This window comes from Chaetura pelagica, unplaced genomic scaffold (assembly GCF_000747805.2).
Source record: "Chaetura pelagica isolate M959 unplaced genomic scaffold, ChaPel_1.0 scaffold221, whole genome shotgun sequence".
Classification (NCBI taxonomy): Eukaryota; Metazoa; Chordata; class Aves; order Apodiformes; family Apodidae; genus Chaetura; species Chaetura pelagica.
Genome location: NW_009952533.1, coordinates 8,571,382 through 8,586,374, shown reverse-complemented (window position 1 = coordinate 8,586,374; position 14,993 = coordinate 8,571,382). Strand labels below are relative to the sequence as shown.

The following is a 14,993-nucleotide window of genomic DNA, read 5'->3' as shown; positions in this document are numbered from 1 at the left end:
ACTTATAGGCAACAGCAGATGGGAATATCCTATGACTATCCTAACTACTCACCTTTAACAGTTTAGCAGTGAGGTGCGGGAAGGAAGTGGCCCCAGTGTAGAAGAAATTAGGAGCCAGTTGGTCCACCGCTTACTGTTTTCTGACCTATGGCCATGTTGTATCTTTATTTGCGTCAGAACAAATTAAATAATATTTAACTATTTGTAGTAGGTATTGACTTGTGGTGAAGTTACCAGGTGCTGCTACTAAGGCAAGATTTCAGATAAACCCCAGATGCACTGAATGTGCCATGCTTTATGTCATGCCAGCATCAAAACAACCAACCAGCATTTTCCATAAATTCACAAGTAGTGTTATCATGCATAAGCGGTAGTAAGAATACGTTGTTCTGTATCTCTAAAAATAAAAATACAGGTAAAAGTAGAGGAACTATTGTATTTCATATAGGTATATGTGGTGGTTTTATAACTATCCTTTTTCTATTCCTGAAGCTTAACATTTTAGTGGAAAACTGAGATTATGCAGTATCATTAATAAAGTAGTTAAATAAAGAAATGCTGTTCACATGGCAAATTAAAGCAATCCTTGAAATTTAGAAGGAAATAATACCTGACATGTGATTGGTGTCTAGAACAAGTACAGTTCTTGAGCAAGAATTGTTTCAGAGCTCGCATCATCTAGTGTTAGATCTTGACCCCTTGATTGCCGAAATGTTATTTTGGTCAGGGATCACATATCTGCTGGAGCTTTGAGAATACTGCTAGACGGTGTTTATATCATATTCTGTTCTAAGTTATCTGGAAGGACAGGGGAAATAAAATGTTCCTTATGTCAGGTAATGCATGGAATCTATATCTCTGAAGTATAATTTATTTCTTTCTGAGGACTGTTTTCTGTCTTTGTCCTGTCATAAGGTAACTAAGATCATGCACTTGAATCAGAAAAGCCTTTCTCAGTATTTTCCAGTTTTCTGCAGGAAAACACAAGAGAATGAGAGTAATAATGTAGCATGTGTGTCTGGCTTGAGGGCCTGTGCTCTTTTGCCTTCTTCATCCAATTCCTGAGCTAGGTTTATCTCATACTGCTGTTTTATTTCAGGATGAATTCCGGAGTGTTTTATGTCTCATGTTAAAGGAATGTTAACAAATACAGTTTTTATTGAGGCTTTTTAAGAACACAGTTCTCAGTCAGACTTTGAGTGAACCATGAGAGTCTAGCCCCTAATACGTATTATGCTCTTTTTTTTTTAAAAAAAAAAATACCCCTCTGTATCTGTCAGAGGTCTTATTTGACTATGTGTATAAAGGAATATTTTTTTATGATTTCTACTAGCAAATGCAGGAAATCCTAATTTTTTTCTCTTATGTTGAGATTTGTTTGTTATTTCTTAGCAAGATTATGTTATTGAGGATAATTAGTAAGATTAAATGAAATAATATTCTTTTTTCTTCATTGTGAAAGCAGGTGCAGTTCTGTATCAGAAGACAGTAAAATTTCACATAGTCTTCCTTCCGTTTAAATAAGTCTCTGTTATTATGATGGTCACCATTTTTAATAAACTGGCTGTGGGTAAATCCAGAACTACTTCTATGTGGAATTATTAGACTTTCTTGTCTTTATGCTGTCTGTCATGAGGAGATAAGGATTTACTCACATAGCAGAATTAAATTAAGCACAGGAGCATATGCATGTACAACTTTAAGATACACACAGTAGGTCACATACATACACAGTCCAATTCCATCAGTTTGTTACTGACTTCACATCTCTAAGCAGTAAGATGATAACCAACAGTAGCTCTTAGGACTCAATAAACTTATTGATAAGCAAGTTTTCAGTTATGTTATCCTTGTGGTTTTTTTTCCACTACTCCCTCATTCTTCAGGAGTATACATACTGTAATTTTATTTTGATTCTCATATAGTTTCTGTTGAGGAGCTGATATTCTTAGTGTTGAGTGTAGCACTGCTGTTTAAAGTAGACATACTGTTGAAGGAAGGTGGTCAATATGTTGGTTGATAAGTTTGACATGAGCTGGCAATATGCTGTTCCAGCCCAGAAAGCCAACTGTATCCTGTATCAAAATAAACATGGCCAGCAGGTCAAAGGAGTTGATTTCCCCTGCTACTCAGCTCTCGTGAAACCCTACCTGAGTACTGTCTCCAGTTCTGGAGCCCCCAGAACAAGAATGACATACTGGAACGAGTTTAGAGGAGGGCCGTGAAGATGATCAGTGGACTGGAGCACCTCTCCTATTGGAGGGGTTGAGAGAGTTGGGGTTCTTCAGTTTGGAGAGGAGAAGGTTCTAGGGAGACCTTGTAGTGGCCGTCCAGTACCTGAAAGGTCTACAGGAAAGCTGGGAAGGGACTTTTTCATAAGGGCATGTCGTGATAGTACAAGGATAATGGCTTTAAGGTGGAAGATAATAGATTTAGGTTAGACATTGGGAAGAAATTCTTCAGTGTAAGGGTTGTGAGACACTGGCACTGGTCACCCAGGGAAGTTGTGGAAGCCTCATCTATGGGAGTGTTCAAGGTCAGGTTTGGATGGGTCTTTGAACAACCTAGCCTAGTGGGAGGTGTCCCTGCCCGTGCAGTGAGGTTGGAACTAGATGATTGCTAAGGTCTCTTCCAACTGCAACCATTCTATGATTTTATGATTAGCTCAACACTATATAGTGTTGCAGACTGTTTTAATAAACAACGGATATGTGAGCAATCCTGTTTTGACTGATAGAACACCTAGGCCTCAACGACCGAGGACTCTCTCATGAGAACCAGTTGATAAAAAGTGAGCTAACGAAGTAAACATCCGAACGTGCCAGAAGAGGAGATGGGGTGGAGAGTCCTGATTGAGCCTGGGCCAAGGAGCCAGTCACTGTTCAGACCGTGGCAGGCTCTAGTACAACTGACCAATAATAAGTGCAACCCTGGACATGTAAAATCCGGGCTAAGGGTATATAAGTGCCTATAATTTCTAATAAAGTTGAAGTTTGCTCTATCAATCATATTGATTGTCTCGCATTCTTCCCTCACTGGAATACACCTCCACTAGCCGGCCAGGCACACCGACAATATAGCTCTATTTGAATACCTTTCTGAACCATACGTTCTTTGGGTGAATGCTGACTTGAAGAATCTTTGACTGCTAGAAAGAAGGAAAGAAATAGAATTAATCTAGATTGAGAGAAGCAGAGTCCAAAGTCTGATCTTCACATTAAATGATGAAGCATAGCCTTGAATTCTAATGGAAAACTTACATATGGATTTCTAAGAAAGCACAAGCAAAAGGTAAAAACTCTACTGCGTTTGTTCGAATATGTTAATTAAAAAGAAATTGTGTGTAGATGTAAAATTAAATGCTTCTGTTGGGCAGCAATCCCGATTCCAGCTTTGCAAATTTATTAAAGTGCATTCTGTCTCATATAAAACTACTCAGCTGAACCTCTGATAGATATACTCCTATTTCTTCTCTTTTAAAGTTCATTTTTACGGAAATGTATCTCCAGTGAGACGTTTATGATTTTGGGATCTTTGTCAAATGAGACATTGCATTGCATTTTAAATTTGCACAAATAGTTTTCACAACAGTCGCTTGCATTTGTTTCCAATGAGTAAATATTCCTTGAGTTGAGCATTACATCTGCTCTGGATCCTGTGAAATGTTACTCTGTATTTGCTTATTGAAACCTGGCATGCTGTAATGAGCTTGAATATTGTTACAGTTTATCAAGTTTTGCCCCAGTCTTACCAAGTATCTGCATCCAGAGTCCTTATCCAGATGCAAAAAAGTTTTAATTATTTGCATAATATGCTTCTAGAGGATTTGTAGATAATTTACATAGGTTTAGGGTCTTCAAATTCCTAGATTTTTAGGAGAGACAACCCTCTTTCATTTTCTACTTCCTCAGAATAAGTAATTCACGTGGATCCACGAGAAATACTTTCACTTAGCCTCAGTGTTTTTTGTATCTTACGAAGCAACAACTTGTCCTCCTATTGGTAAAGAATAAGTACAGTTTCTTAATTGCTCAGCAAGGTATAATTTATTGCAGTCTTTTAACAGTCATTCAGGAACTACGTTTTTGTGTAAGAGATAAAATGTTAGATCCATGCAGTTTTGTGGGCCCATCTTCTGGTAGGAGATCAGAAATCCAGTTCTCTTCAATGACTAATAAGAGCCTTTTCAGTGAGGGCAATGTTCTTCTTTTGTTTTATATGTACATTCTTCCCCTCACCTATGAAGGGTGCTTGAGAACTAGCAGCTGTCTGCTACTACTACTATTGACATCTTAAAAATCTCATATTCCCATTTTTTCCTTATTATTTTCCCATATTATTTTTCTGAAGCATTCCAGCATTCTCTGGGATACAAACTGCAAGGCATGAGTTGTGATCACTAGGCTGTCCCTGCTAATTTCAAGATTATTTGATGTAGGAGTAACTCAGTGTGGCTAGTTTTTAGACACTTAAATCTTTAATATTCTGATTTTTAAAAATACTTTCTTTGTATAATTTAACTGTAGCTGTGTCTAGACACATTTCCTGGATATGGCTAAACAATTTTGAAGGTAAATTATGAGCTGTTTTTTTTGCACTTTCGCACAAACATAGTATCATTCCATTATATATGTTAGAACAAATGGGAACTGCAGACGTTGGAAGTACAGTTTTCATTCATTTTGCAAACCTCTGCACCTTTGTAAGACTAGTTATTTCCCAGAAGTGTTTTCAGTTATTTAACTTCCATTTGCAATAAATTTGTGCAATGCCTCTGTACAGTCCGTTTATATTGTTTCTGCTTGTACCCAGCAGTTCTGGTTCAGAAAAGTTAACAGCACCTTCTCCTTTATGCTTGCCTATCTCCTGGTTTTTTGATGTCTTAAATCTATTTGCCTTAAAGCCATCTTGTATAAGGTCATTGGTTAACAAGTAAATATTGTTGGAGAATTTTCTCTTAAAGCACTTGTTTCTTTGCTTACAGGAAATTCTGCTTATTCTCTCCTTTATTGTAGAATTCTGTGGTGTTCCTTTACCTTCCATAAAAGGCAACTGCCACTGTTAACAGCTTGTCCTGGTTTTCAGTTGGCAGTCCTGTTTGTAATGTAAATTCACCTGAACCCCAGAAGGGTGTTCTGATGTATTTGCAGATGTTGGTGTAGCATGTTCTACTGCTCATATTCAATATGTTTTCTGTGTTCTTTGTAAAGCTGTCTGATCTTCCACTTTCTGCTATTCTGGCTCCTGGTTTCTCCTACCTCTCTTCAGTAGATCTTTGAAGTGCTGCTATGTTCCCTGAGAGCAACGTGAGAAAACAAAACCAAAACCCCTCATCCCTCTTTCAGAATGCCAGAATTTTGGAAAATGTCAAGACTTGCAGCAAGCCATAGCTGTTCTTCCTTTCATTTTTAGGGCCAGACTGTCCAGATGATGTCTGATCCAGTATGACCGCAACTTAGACTTTAAACAACTTATGTACCAGAAGTAGGCAAACTGAAGCAGAAAGTTTGTTTTGGGCTACATTACCTATTTTTGACACTGTTAGCCAGGCCACCGCTCTAGAGCATAAGCTCAAGAATTTTTTTTGGTGCTTTTTCAGCTTCAGCATACTATCTGCCAAGCTTAAGGGAAGTAACTGAGATTCACGTTGGAGCCAAGGCCCTGTAGGTCTGAAGGATTTTCTCCACTCTTGACTGATCCTTATATGAATTATGAAAACAATTTTTTTTCATTACATCGGAGATCCACGATTTCACAGTTGTTGCGATTGATTTCAATTGGACACAGTAATTCTTCTGGAGCAACAGGTTTGAGTTAAGGTGGAATCTGTTTTAGCGGAAAGCAAACTAAACTTAGATGACTTCCTGCTGTGGGTTGGAAGTTTGCATTGGAGCTTTAGACCTTATTTCCATATATACGCATATGAAACTCCATGCTAAAATGTGTCACTCTGTATTTGCTGATTTGGTTACTTTTCAAAGAGATAGGGAGAAGGCTTTTGTATTGTGTTTTTCCACTGGATAGGATAGCTGCCACTCAAAACATATACAGACAGGAAGTCCTTTTCTAATGACGTATAATTTATGGATGTGTCAAGCATAAACTGTGATGTAAAAGTGACCTAACTCAACAAAAAAGAGGATTTTAAAGATGTGGGACTTGAAAGCAAAATGTCCAAGCCTATTCAAATTTTTTTTCCTTCACTGAAACATTGTGTAAATCCTGATGCATTTTTGTAAGAAATTTTGAGCTGCCTGTGCATCGTCCCTCACGGGACATATTAAAAAAAAAAGTGCACGTGGCATAACAAATGTGAAAACAGTTTCTTTCCAGAGAGACGTTCCTAGGAAACAATCTGTGACAAATTCCTGATGGCTTCTGCAGATGCATCTTCTAGAATGAGGAGTTGTTTTAAGCCAAATTCTAGAGTATGAAATATTAAAACATTGTAGTTTTCTTTTTTCCTTTTTCTTGCTCTTTTTCTGCCATCCAGAGTTAAGCAGACAATATTTTCTGAAATTACAATTGACTAAGACAGTTTTAGCGGAAAAAAATCACAGTAGCTGAGCATTTGGCAGGCTACGTGTCTCTCAGGCTTCGTGTACCTACAAGATGTACCAGCAAGTACTGAGACCAGATGTGGTGGTGAGAGTGTGATGGGCAATTGTATCCCATTTTCTCCCATTTGACAGTAGTCTTACTGTGCATACTTACTCACCAGAGACTCCCTTCATGTCTAAGAATTAATCTTTGTCCTCTTTTAAGTTCATTGGCTGATTTCAGAAGGTTTCAAAGATGAACTATGAGTGCAATAATAGCACAAAATGTGACTTTCCCTGTTTAACATTTAACTGATTAAATTTCAGTGCTATATTCTTCCAAAGTTTGCCCCTATTGTAGTATTGAAATTCTCTCTGAATCAATAAAGTACATCTGGGAAGGGAGTGAATTGTTTTATCAGTAAAAACAACTAAAATGTTTCCTTGCTTTTTTTATGGCATGGGGAAATCCTAATCAGGACACCTCATTCTAAAGACTATAAAAATGTACCAGTCAGTTAAATAACTTGATGGGTTGGCTGAAGAATCACTTCTGCTAAATGAAGTTTAGGTTACATTATCTACTTACCTCAGAAAAACACCTGGTTTTGTGATCTACAAGGTGGCAATGTGATACAATTCACTGACATAGTTCAATATCTGTTGTGCCACTTCTGTAATCCAAATGTGAAATTTGGAAAGGCAGTGTAAGAATCTCTGTTTGACCACCACAGACGCTCATCCTTGGCCCACCATGCAAGGAGGGTATGGCTTGCTGGTTATGTGCTGAGAACCTATCAATTCATTTTTATAGAGTAGCTATTTACTTCCAGGAACTGTAGTTCTTGGAGGTATTACAGTATGTCTGTTATGATTGAACCTGCATTGTTTTAAAAATCCATAGGAATTTAGGTGTTAAATCATAAGCAAATGAGAATGGACCAAGCCTGTTTTTTGTGTAGCCTGTGTGTAGCCATGGTAACACTTTAATGGTTTTGAGAAGTTCCAGTTATTCAAGTATATTTTTGTGTCCCTGAGGTGATGCCCACTGGCAATTCTGCATCATGGTTACTATTGTACAGTCATGACAAAATCATGCTGATGCCTAGATTGGTAATGATGGCAATGAGTTAGGGAAAAGAAGCAGGTGGTTGGGCATGGTTTGACTAATTTTTGGATCAGACTTCAGGCAGGTTTGTCAATAGTTTTTTTGCATTGTATCAGTAATCTGTCTGCAGATCTTAATCCATCCAGTTCCATGTCTTGTGTAAAAACTATTTGCAAGTTTTCAGTGATACTTGTGTAGAAGCACTGTATATTTAGTTCCAAGCATTATGTTAGCCTCCAATTTAATAGTTTTATAGTATTTACCAAGAATTGTTTTAAAAAATATTCTGTGGCTTGATTTATTTTTGCACGTCAGTCTGTTGCTCTTTTATTTGTCAAGTGTATTTAGAACTTGGCCAATCATATTTTGAAGGGTGAGATCCTCATAGTGGAATAACTTTGTCTTAGCTGATTTCTTCCCCATCAGAGGCGGTAACTCCAGTTTTTAGATGGCTACCTCTTACCAGGTCTTCATAGTGAAATATCCTCAAGATGGTGGCGAGCTGTTTCTGCTTGACATAATAAAGCAGAAGTGTTGCTTTACAGAGCATTTTGTAAAGAATCTGTAGTTTTGCAAAATTATTTCAACAATTCAGAAATGACTGAAATTAAGACAAGCTATGGATGATTCTGAACTTCTATGCACTTTCACAGCTTAATTGCATAAACTCGCTTGGCACGCTTGATTAATTTGATTGTTTAGATGGGTACGGAGGATTCTAAGAGAAACTCTGCAAGATGTGTTGAAAACTGATATGTGCAAAATGGAGTAAAGCTTAGTGCATTTTTGCAAATTTGGCCTGATATCTTTTGCAATTTTTCATAGTGTTTCCCTGTTGTGTTATTGAGCTGATGGAGCACTTCTCTAGTATATTTTCAGGGTCTCTGTGGTCTAGTTAACTTCTATGCTACGGCTAGACTAAGATACATGTTCTGTGAGAAATACGTATTTTGGTAAACTGTATCAGTGAATTTTACTTGCTCTTTCTAGCTTGGCTTGCATGTTTTACTTGTGTGTGTTTTAATTAGTTACAACTTTTTAATACCTGAGCACTAGTTAATTTTTCCTGTGTTAATCTGGAGCAGAATAGTCTGAAGAAGGAAGTTCTGTAAAATATTTTGCGGGGGTCTTTTTGACTGTCCTCTGTTTCAACCTTCTGTGTCTTCTCCAAAGTTATTTCTTTCAGTTTATTTGCAAAAAACCCCATATATATATTATATATATATATAAAATATATATGTGTGTGTATATATATATATATAACAAATACATAAAATAGGAATTTGCAGGTTTGGTGCTTTATACAGCTTATTCTGCAACTAGTCTCCTGTCTGTCCAAATCTATTGATGAATCTTTCTGAGGAATGTAATGTTCTCCTCTCTACTCTTCAGGAATTGGTATTTGGAAGAATGGAAAACTTTTCTTACCTAGTGGACTGAAGTTAGATTTCTTGACCATTTAAGGAGGTGACTGATTAAGACCGCAGAGCCACCTCCTTAGGTGGTCGTTGTTTCGTTAGAGCAAAGAGTTTTTCATAGTGGTTTCTCTGAGCATATTTCTGTGTTTCTTGTTAAGCTGCTAATGTGGCGTCCCTCCTTTGACTCACTTGGAACTTGCAAAGTTTCTTTTGGACATGCTTTATTTTTCTGCTGGAACTGGTGCATCACTGCTATTAACTGGTTCTCTTCCTTCCTAAGTGAAGTGATGGCTGAAGCCCAGGCTCTGCTACTTCATGTGTGGACAGTTCCAATACTTGAATTATGCAGAGGTCTACTGATTCTGAATCCTTGTTGCTATATAGCAGGACATGGAAGTTATGAAAAGAAAACTTTGGAAATTTAGCCAGCCTTCTTTCTCCTTGCCTGTCGTTGTGGAAACATATATGGATAGCTGTTGTAAAGCAATGGCTAAACAGGGTAAAGCGTTTCACTTATTAGATCACTCAACTCCGATTATGTCTTTGTATTGATAATTAATTGGTGAAAATAGCATTTCCCCTGGAATTTTGTTTTATAATCTAACTGGAGGAGTCAATTATTTATTGGGAAATCCTGCTTTGAAAAGTTTAGGCTTTTACATAGGTGAATGGTGAAAACATAGAAAGGCAAAACTATATTTGTGTTAGCAACTAGTAATTTCAAAGGTGGCCAAGTCACTAAAGTTAAAGGAAGGAGCTTTTACAGGTTTATGAGAAAAGTAGGAGTAAAATGAAATACTGTTTATTTTTCACAGCCTGTTTTAGAGGCAGCTGCTGGAAATGTGTTGTCATTTGGATCTAGTAATACAGGTGGTTAAATAGAAATGCAATGAAATGCTAACATCTCAGAGAATCATGTTGTATCATGCTGAAGCCGTGATGGCAGCACTATTTCTTGCCTTGCTGCCAGTACATGGTTTTTTTTGTCTGATATATGCACAGAAAAACTTATTCCCCTGAAATCTGAGAACCCTGTCTAGCATACATTCTGGGATGTGCTTGTAGTGACACAGAATATGAAACTACTACTTAGTGTTTTGGTTTTGTTTTCCTTTCTGTATCTTCACAAAAGTTATCTTCATAGAACTACAAAAATAATGTATTATTTCAAGGATGTAAGTCTACTGTAAATAAAGAAAACAACTTGGATTTGGTTTACAAGCCTGTTAGAAGTAGCAGTTTGAGTTATGCCACTTGTAAGATGCCACAGAATTTAAGCAGAATATCACTGAGTATGGAAGATAAAAGCCAGCTTTGGATTTTCTATCCTGTATGGAGGCCAGCAATACCAGTGTAGAACACAATTCTGCTTAAATGTTCTATTCTTGTGACAGTTATCATTCTGAAGTGTAGCCTCAGGTTGCTTTGACATTGATTTATTTATTTTAATTATTTTAAAAAATATATTAATTTTGGTCTGTGGTTTGTATCTTCTATGGTGGGACACCTGCTAATTGCAGTAGTAGCCTTGCCAAATGTGTATGGAATTCTGTAGAATGCCTGGACTATATAATTATAGAAACAGTTCTGTTAAATTGGCTGGGGAGATGATTTCCTTTGAGAATATTTTTTCTGCTTTGGCTTTCGAGATAATATGAATTACTGGAGTTGAGAGTATATGTCCATAGGTAAAGCTGTAGCATGCAGAGCACAGGAAAAATAAGAAATCAATGGAGAGAAAGCAGGAGAAGAGATAGATAAGAGTATATAACAGCAGCAAAGGACAGGTGAGTGATTTTTCTGTTTCAATTTTTATCCCTTTGTTTCTTTATTTTGGCTTTCATTCTTTTCTTGTTTATTAATTATGACAAGACTTGTAGTATTGGAAGCAAGCCTTAAAAAAAATGCAAACTCTAGATTTTTAGTTTATGGTGTGTAAGATTAGTCTAGAGTTGTAGGAACTGTCCTGAGTTAATAATACTGAACTTGCATAGATTATTTCCTGTGTTTCTTTCTTTTTTTGTTTTCTGCTAAAATATGTAACAGGAAAAAAAATATTGAATTTCATTCAGGTAATGAATAATGTAGTGGATTTTTAAAACTTTCCTGGAGGCCAGTTAATTGTGGCTGATTCTTAATGACCAACATAGGAGGAAAAAATACAGGAGGAAATTTAATCTGATATTTTCTCACAGTGGACTTAAGCTGTAGAGTTGGGGTGAGACTTAAATACACAGTGGCTAGTGCTTTTAAAGAACAGGGTTGACAGCAAAGTCAAGTGAAATGAATACCTACAGTATTTACTGTAGGTAGAGCTGCTAGTGTCACCTGTACTTAAGGTTGTGTGACCCTTTCCCTTTTAAGGCTTAACTCTTAGTTACTTTATAACTTGCCAAAGTTCAGTTCAGACAGATTTTTCCATGCCAGATGTCTGCTTTGGGTTGAATTTTTTTGAATGTTTTCAGCCAAAGCAGTTTTGTTCCAAGAATAAGGCTAGTGAAAAGTATGCTGTTTTGCTTGTGTGAGAATATTCTGGTGTCCTCCTTTGATGCTCCAGTGCCCCCAAGCTCTGAAGCAAGGATTTGAAATTTGGCAATAATTCAGCCTTTGTGTTGAGGATGTGCCTTTTGCCTCCCTGTAAAAATCCACCCAAATTTCCAGACCGGTTTACAAGGCTTTGAAAGATTGCCATTTGCATGGGCATAATAGGAATTTCTTAAATCTTCACAGTAAGTTTCCTTTAGATTCTGTTCACACTGGGACTGCTTCAGGCAGAGTAGAGCTGCATATTTCATCTCATTTCTGCTAGGAATTGTAACAGCTGGATCTGGGTGCTGACATTGAACTAAGAGTAGGCAACATTTTGTCTTGTACTGCCACTGCCTATTCCCACGTCCTTTCCTTCTCCCTGGTGAAGGACCTGGGCCCTCTGGAAAAAGAAATTGTCTCACTCATCTGAAACAGCATGACAGATGTGGAGGAGAAGAATTAAGGAGTGTGTGTGTGTCTGGTTTGTACTATTCCTTTGGTCACAGAAAATGTGTGTCTCATACTAGCAAAATATTATTTCCTTTTCTAGTGGATGTTCAGGTAACAATAATTAGGTTTTGCTGGTATTTAACTTGAGTTTAAGTATCTAGATCTAAGTGTATGTCAAGGTTTTAATAATCTCATTCAACTATTTAGGCATCAATTAAAAAAAGACTCAAATGTCACAGTACAGTAATGTTATGTAGAAGTCAAAGATCAAGAACCCATTTTTTTCAGACATTTTAAGTCTAACGCAGACTTTTTGCATTTAACACATTGTAGTACAGCCTCCAGCTCCATAACAAATGTTGACTGCTTTTTTGATGAGGCAACTATTTAATTGGAATGGGGAAAGGGGTCTATTCTGAGGATGAGTCGAGGATTTGTACATTATAGGATGTGTGTTTATCTGTTACAGCAGTTGAGACATGTGGAGTAAGTGAAGCAGAGATCTCAGGAATAATAAAAAAAGGGCTTTGTGGCGAAGACAGTTGAATGCTGCTTGATGAATTATCCTCAATCTGTGCTTAGTCATGGTATTTTTACATGATGCACTTAACTGTTCCTAGATGGCTGCTCATACTGTGTTCTAGTGCCTGCTTTGAGAACTCTTACCAATTCACAGAAATGCAGACACTTAAAACTGCAAGTGAACTGAGTGGGAGCTAAACCTCATAATACTCTTTTTACTACAGACAGTAAAAGTCAGGTTAAATGTATGTTACATTTGACATCTGGAACTAGGGAATATTTTAGTCTGATGAATCTAATGCCTCAGTTGTCTGTTTTACCAATGTAGAAATTACTTGTCCGATCTTTGTATAGAGGCTGATGAAGAAAATGGTTGCCTTAGAAGCAGGACTGAAAAATAACGTTAGAAATAAAGCATTTGATCACCCCTCATTGATCAGGGATAAAACAAAGCATTGATAAATATGTAATCAAAAGTTTACTTATGCAATAAAATAAAAGCTTATTATTGCATTCGTAAAATTACCTTTGCCACTCTAAACTTCTCAGTGCTTAGCTTTATGACTCTAATAAAGATCTTTAAATAAAAGATGTTATTTTTCTCTGTGAATTTTATAAGCATCCAACTTCCTTTTGTACAAATAGTTCCATTTTACCAATCCCTTGGTAGCTGTCTTTGTTCTGGAGGTGGAATCATTATTTCATTCTTTGCAGTTTGTTTCCCAATAAACCATGCAAACTTGAACTGTATTGTCTGAAACCATATAGAAACATATAGAAAATGGTATTTTCTATATTGACTGATTCACGTCATACTGATCCAAGCAGAAGAAACCCAATATCAAAACTCTTGAACTAAATTTTTTCACTTTGAATCAATCAAAATTTGTAAACTCTCAGAATAATATCAAAATGCAAGTTTAATTGGTGCTAACCTTTTAATTCTCTTATCATAGCCACCTTACCTTAGTACTTGTTGAATAAAATATTACTGGGATCCTTAGAATTCCTGTTCACTGTGGAGGTGGAAGGCATACTTGCTCAAACAGTTGACTACTTGTTAAAACTGTTGACTGCTACTACCTCACCATGATAAATTTCCCCTTTGTAAAGCTGCTTCAGCAGTGTGTAATTTTTCATTACTTTGTAAAGCCAGCTGTTACCTGAAGTTTCCTATGCAAAAAAAAGGTGGTGTAGATTTTTTTGAGAGGTGCAGGGTTACAACAAATAAGTGAGTGTATGCTTATGGAAGCGTCTAGCTCCTGAAATGAAAAGATTTGCTACTAAGGTTTAGTGAACTTAATGCCTTGGAAATTATTTGTTGGAAAGCCTGCAGCAGTGGAGAGTTTTGGGTTGTGGGGTGTTTCGTAGTTTTGGTGGTTTTTCTTTCATTTTTTAAGGTGGAGGTGTGAGAGAGTTTTTTCTCTAAACTTAGTCATCAGACTTTTTACTTGTTTCTTGGATTGTTCCTTCAGGATCTTTGCTGCCTCTGAACAGCAGATCTTATATTAGTCTTTTGAAAGCTTCAGCAAAGGCAAAGCTTTGGACAGGATGTCTGTCATTTTCAGGAGAAAGATGGGAGTTTTTAACTGCTCAAAGCATAGATCTTCCTTAGAGGAACTGTATTTTTTAATATTCATTGTTATTTTAAGGGTAAGGCACAAAATGAAAGGTAGAGTCTGAAAGGCAAATGCAGACACAACTGTAGTAAACCAAATCAATTTGCTTCCAATTACATCAGCAGTAAAATAGCTGAATATTCAACAGTACTATTTCAAATTCATTTGAAAAACTAAAATCTGATTTGCAAGACTCTGCTCTATTAAGCAGGTTTAATGTGATCATTTGTATGAAGTGTTTTGACTGTTTCTGAATGTTTTACTTTTTTGTCTTGTTTTTGGCAGCAACTTGAATTAGTGGAACCAAGCGGCTGGATTCATGTTCCTTTAACAGATACTCATAAGAAGCCCATTCGCACATTTATGATTCAGATTGCAGTTCTAGCTAACCACCAAAATGGAAGAGACACTCACATGAGACAAATCAAAGTGTACACCCCGGTGGAAGAGAGCTCTATTGGTAAATTTCCTAGATGTACAACAATTGATTTCATGATGTATCGCTCTATAAGATAAAATTTCTCAATGACAAATAATAAAGGTATTTTTTGATGGCAGCATCATCGCTTAAGTATTCAAATACTTAAAGAGCAGGATTTACTTCAGTGTAATTATGTATTTGTGTTTATACTTTGTACAATTTTGAAATAAAGATATCTTGTATTACAGTATATCGTAGTCTGAAATTTTGCGTTACTTTTGCTTGGAGCCTTTGAGTGCTCTTGCACTATTTGAGAGGAAAGAAACCTGGGAACATACTTGTGACTCGGAATCAATAATTGATTTCATATAATATAGTTCTTTTTTT

General features: G+C 36.7%; 1 protein-coding gene across 1 annotated transcript in view; it reads left to right on the top strand.

Moving 5' to 3' along the window:
* Window positions 1-14,701, top strand: part of ANAPC10 (anaphase promoting complex subunit 10) — a 36,487-nt gene extending 21,786 nt beyond the window's left edge. Inside the window, exon 5 of the mRNA XM_010008931.1 lies at window positions 14,471-14,701. Within this exon, the coding sequence (XP_010007233.1) occupies window positions 14,471-14,701 (231 nt within the window). The remainder of the gene's footprint in view (window positions 1-14,470) is intronic.
* The last annotated feature ends 292 nt before the right edge of the window (window positions 14,702-14,993 follow it).